This window comes from Manacus vitellinus, unplaced genomic scaffold, assembly GCF_001715985.3.
Source record: "Manacus vitellinus isolate BGI_N305 unplaced genomic scaffold, ASM171598v3 scaffold_64_pilon, whole genome shotgun sequence".
NCBI lineage: Eukaryota > Metazoa > Chordata > Aves > Passeriformes > Pipridae > Manacus > Manacus vitellinus.
In genome coordinates, this window is record NW_021940718.1 from 2,890,965 (window position 1) to 2,896,446 (window position 5,482).

The 5,482-nt window shown below is 63.5% G+C and overlaps 1 protein-coding gene across 1 annotated transcript in view; it reads right to left on the minus strand.

The window, feature by feature from the left end:
- The window catches only part of NFIC (nuclear factor I C), a 19,718-nt gene extending 16,140 nt beyond the window's left edge, over window positions 1-3,578 (minus strand). Inside the window, exons 1-2 of the mRNA XM_029963901.1 lie at window positions 3,489-3,578; window positions 2,535-3,066 (exon numbers count right to left, since the gene is read on the minus strand). Of these exons, the coding sequence (XP_029819761.1) occupies window positions 2,535-3,066; window positions 3,489-3,578 (622 nt within the window). The remainder of the gene's footprint in view (window positions 1-2,534; window positions 3,067-3,488) is intronic.
- Between the last annotated feature and the right edge of the window lie 1,904 nt (window positions 3,579-5,482).

The following is a 5,482-nucleotide window of genomic DNA, read 5'->3' on the forward strand; positions in this document are numbered from 1 at the left end:
GTGTGAGGCCAGAGACCCCCTTGCCAGGCACAGCCTAATGGAATGTGCCCACTGCGCACTGGAACCGGGCCATGCCGAGCACCCACCACCCAGCAGCACCCTGCAGGTCCCATGCCATCGCTCCTGGCCCATCCTGGTCCCCCTTAACCGGAGCCAGAGCGACCTTAACAGCAAAAGTGAGAGGCTGCCAGGCCTTATCAGAGAGTATTTACAGCCGCTGTGTTCCCAATTAGACAGTCAGGTGACTGCAGCTGCTGGAGACCCAGACACCAGGGTCAAGGTCGTTGGTGGGGGCCTGGGGGTGGCAGAGGGGCAGCCACCTCCCCAGGGACACCCGCTGGCCATGGCATGGCCAGGGAACCTGCCGGCACAGCACCCCAGTGTGGCACACCAGGTGGTAATAGGGGACCCCATCGCGGGGTCCATGGGGGTCCTGGTCCCTGCCGTCGGCACGGCCACTGCAGGGCTCCCAGTCCAGCGTCAGGGTGCTCCCAGTCCAGCGTCAGGGTGCTCCCAGTCCAGCGTCAGGGTGCTCCCAGTCCAGCGTCAGGGTGCTCCCAGTCCAGCCCAGCCCAGAGTACCCCAGCCCAGTGTGACACTACACCTCCCACTGAGCCAGCGCAGGGTGTCCCCGGTACGAAGTGCTCCCAAAACAGCAGCACCCCAGTTAAGCCCAGTACCCCATCACAGTTCAGACCATCATGGCCATGTCTCAGGCCAGCACATGACATTCTGCCCAGCTGCACAGGGCACCCACAGCCCCCCAGGCAGCACCCTGGGCTCCCCATTCCAAGCACAGCACCCACCGTTCCCCTGTTGGGAATCAATGGCACCAGGCCCCGTTGGGTCCCATCCTGCCCCCGAGTAGGTGAGCCCCGTGTATGGGCACAGGTGTGTGGTGCTGGCAGCACATGTGCTCACATGTGCTCACACACCAGGGAACACGGCTGGGCAGCCAGGGCCTGGCTGCACACGCGTGTGCAACTGCACATGTGATCTGCACCCGCCCTGCATCCACCTGGGGTCCCCCCTGGACCCTGGGGCAGGATCTGGCCCCGGCTATTCCCCGCTGGAGGCTGTGCCCTGCTTTTTCCCAAAGCCATAAGGGGCTGGTGGTCCCACCAAGCCCCTCCCCTGGGGAGCAGGGGGGTGTCACATGCCCGTCCTGCCTCAGTCTCCCCAGTGACACCCAGCATATCCCACTGCTGGCCAGCCAGGGCAGAGCCTGTGCCCACCATGATTCACAGCGCTGGCACCCCTTTGCTGGGACTGCTGGCACCACGGTGGCCTCTGTGGTGTCACTGTCTGTCCCTGGGCTCTGGCCAATGCTGGGCAAGGAGCCACCAGCCCCACACTCCCCCTGCTGTGGTGTTGATGGGAATGGGCTCACAGGGCCGGGGGGCATCACCCAGTGCTGGGGGCAAGGGCAGGGGATTGCTGCCAGAAGGGGACCAATGTCCTGGTCCCTGCATACCTGGGCAGCCTGGCCTGGGCATAGGGTGGGCACGAGCCCTGTGACTGTCCCTTGGGGCTGCACGTTGCAGCCCCCCTGGCTCTGAACCACCCCATGTAACAGCCCTGCCCTCACCCGTGGGGATCACACAGCATCTCCCCTGGCTCCTCACACACCCGGGGGCGCTGGGAGGGGGTCAGGGTCTGTGGGGGACCCCAGCTGCTGGCAGGGTGTCCGTGCCAGCACATCACCAGCCTGGGACAGCAAACCTGCCCAGAAAAAAATTTTTACTGATGAGCTTCCCCTCCCAGCACGCAGGAAGATGATGTGAACTGGATGGCTCACGGACCCAACCCAGGACCCGCTCCCTGCCCTGCCCACTGTGCCTCAGTTTCCCCCTTTTGATAACAAGGCTTCGAGAGCAGATCTGACCTTCCCTGCTGCAGTGAAACCAGTCCAGTTCTCCCATCAAGTCTGTGGGACCCCCGGGCTGGGGAGCAGCATCCCCCTGGGACACAGCAGGAGCTGCTGGGGTTTGTCCCCACCAGTGTTATCACTGCTCCCTGCCCAGTTGGTCTTGCTGCCCCCGTCCCTGCTCTGTCACTGACAGGTCGGGACTGCAACCCACGGCAAACGGGCACTGCTGGACCCCTCCCAGCTCCAGCTCTCGGGGGATGTGCCAGGAACAGACTGTCCCTTCCCTGCCCACGCTGCCCACCTGCTCTGGCACAGGCAGCCCCTCAGGCAGGTGCAGGATGTGGGGTTAACCCTCCAAAACTCCATGCTGGGGACACCCAGAGCCAGGAGCATCCTCAGGGACCTTTGCCTCCTCCCAGTCCTGGGCAGCTGGGATCTGTCTTGTCTGGGGGAGAGGGGTAGTGTGGGGGGCACCAACCCAAAAAGCAGTTCGGAGAGAGGGAAGAACTGCAAAGTCTGCAATGGGAAACATGTCCCAGAGCAGTGTCCCCAAGCCAGAGACGGGGATGGGAAAGCTGGGGAGGGAAAGCTGGAACAAACCCCGCTGGAATCAGGTGTGGCAGGGCACAGCCAGGCCCTGCCCCGCAGGTAGACGAGCACCCACCTCTCTCACGGACGAAATACGCCAGGTAGAGGTCGAGCTCCTTGACAGAGACGCTGATGTGGTGGGGCTGGACGCAGAGGATGGGGTTGGTGCACTGGCCAGACTTGACCAGGCGCTCGCCATCGGTGCTCTCCAGCGGGATCCCTTTGAAGAGGATGACCATGACCAGGTCCAGCCGCCACACCTTGTCGGCCTGGCGCAGGCAGTCGATGCGACGCATCTTGCCCTTCTGGTCGGGGTTGGAGAGGACGCAGCACGAGGGCTTCTTGCCCGTGATGGAGAGCACGAAGTCCTCGCGGCACTCGGGCCGGATGTCCTTGCGCAGCTTGGCCAGGAGGCGCGAGGCCCATTTCTGCTTCACCTCCGGCTTCTCGCTCAGCAGCTCGTCCTTCACCGCCCTCTCCTCATCCTTCGTCATCCTCTTCTCGTGCTTCTTGAAGTACTTGCGCTTGCGGGCCTGCAGGTTGAACCACGTGTAGGCAAAGGCCCTGACGTGGGGGAGCAGCGCCTCGATGAAGGGGTGGAACTCATCCTGCGGGAGCAGAGGGACAGGGGGTCACTCCTGGCTGACCTCTCCCAACCACCCGGCGTGGCTGGGGAGCCCTGGGGACCTGTCAGGCTCATCCCCACTGGGCTGCATTCCAGCACAACCAGGAGGAAAAGCTGTGGCAGAGGCACATGCCCATCAGGGATGGGGACCCCCTCACCACACAGCAGGGTTGTCCCTGTCCCAGGAGACTCCCACAAATCCCACCGCCTGCAATTCTCCCACCAACAGCCTGTGTGGGGTGGTTGGGCCATACTGGAGCTGGTGGTGCCGCAGAGGGACAGGCACCTGTACAAGGTTTGCCATCTTGGCAGCACCTGGACCCGTGCCCCTTCCCAGCCCCACGTGCTGGGATCTGCTCCCCCCAGGCACAGAAATCCCTCCTGAAATCCCTCCTGAAATCCCACCTGACATCGTGCCCACCGGAGCCGCTGTGCCAGCGTCAGGCGCTGCCAGTCCGCAACACCCCAGCGCCGGGTCCCCCACACCCCCAGCATGCCGGGAGCTCCCGCTCGAGCTCTGGGCGCCTTGGACCTCTCCACTCCCTCTGGACCAGCGGGAAACTCCCCCAGTTTGCCCCAGTTGCAGCCAGACCGGCGGCTGGCGCCCGGCCCGGCGCACAAGGCGTGCTCTGACTGCCTTTTTCCATTTGGCGAGCGCTGCTGGATGAGTCCGGCCCCAAAAAGAAAACAAGGAAAATGCATCCCCCTCCCTGGCCCCTCCTTCCCGCATCCCATTTTTTTTTTTCTTTTTTTCCAGCTTGGAAAAAATCAGTGCTTCCTGGCTGGGGGCAGGCTCACAACACCCCCACAGGATGGAAAGGTGTTGGGAGCCTTCCTGGGGAGAAGCAGCACAGCTTGGAAAGCAGCAGGGAGAGGGTTGAGCATCCCCGTGCGTGGCCAGGGCGGTACCAAGATGGTCCTCGAGGGCAGGATTTACCCTCGGGGTCCCTCATGATGGTGAAGAGGAGGAGAAGGAGGAAGGAGCCCACCCAGAGTCTGCCGCAGGGTGCCAGGGCTGGCCAGGTGGTGGCTGGTGACAACTGCCACTGCTGTGCCACAGCCCTGGTTAGCAGGGCCGTGCCTGGGTTTGGGTCACCCTCTCAGTAGGGAGGGTGCCAAGGGCAGGCGTTGCTCTGGGACCAGGAGGTGGCTGCGGGCAGGAGCTGGGAGAGGACAGAGCCCTGGCAGTGGGACGGGGCCGGTGGCTGACCCCACTAATCCCAGAGCAGTGATGCCATTTCCCAGCTGAAGCAGCCGTGTCCCAGGGCGACCCTGCCTGGGAGGAAGGGTGTCCCCTCCACGAAGCAGGCTCCCTGCAGCACTGGCCCCATACAGACCCCACTAATTCCCACTCATCCCCAAGTCCAGCACAGATCCCATTAATCACAAACCTGCTCCCCCAGCACAAACCCTGCCAATGGCCAGCACAGTGCCATGGCACAGCCCTGGGTGTACCCTGGACCAGCACCCCCCCTCACAGACCCCGCAAGACACCCCAGCACAGACTCCACTGTCCTCTGAACCCAGCACAGCTGCCTTTAACTGCCAGCACCAGCCCCCAGCACAGCCCCACTAATCCCCCAAAAGTCCCCCCAAGCACAGACCCTTCCCCTCAGCACAGACCCCATCATACAGAGGAGTGCCAGCTCCTCTCTGCACCCAGAGCTGTGACCCCACAGCTGTCCCCCCCCATACCCCACAAGGGACAGGGGACTGTTCCCTTACCAGAGAACCTGTTGGACCCATGGAGACTCAACCCTGCCAGCAGACCCATCCTGACCTGGGCACCCGTCCCTGCCTGGGGGACTCATCCTGCCAGGAGAACCCGTCCCTGCCCGGAGGACCCGTCCCCGCCGGCTGATCCCGGGGCGGTCACAGGGTCTGGTTCCCGGTTCCCTCCCCAGCAGCAGCCGCTAATTCAGTGCAGCTGGGCAAGGGCTGGGCATGTGTCTTAAATCAGGGAAGAAGGTCAAAGAAAAGTAAGACAGGAGCCGAAAAAAGCAGCAGTGAGTTCCAAAAACAATACTTGGCCGGGGCGGTGGGCGGCTGATCTTCCTTGGTGGCCGGTTATTCAGACAAGCCCGACAAATTGCTGCCATCCCCTGGCCCCGCCACCCTCCCCAGGCAGCCGGCGGCAGGGCTGGCCACGGGGCAAGGGGGACACCACGCCATTGTCCCCATCCCTGCCCTCCCGCTGGGCAGTGCCACCCCAGGCACCGCTGCAGGGAAGCAGGGCAGGAACCAAGTTATTCGTGTTGGGCAAGGCAGCACCCTTGGGTGCTGTTTGTGCTCGCTGCAGGGGCCGAAGGGTGCTCGGTGCCCTGCCTTGGGACAGCAGGGATGAGCCCTGGTTTCGGTGCCYCCCCTTGCCACGGTGCTGAGGATGTTCAGATCTCATT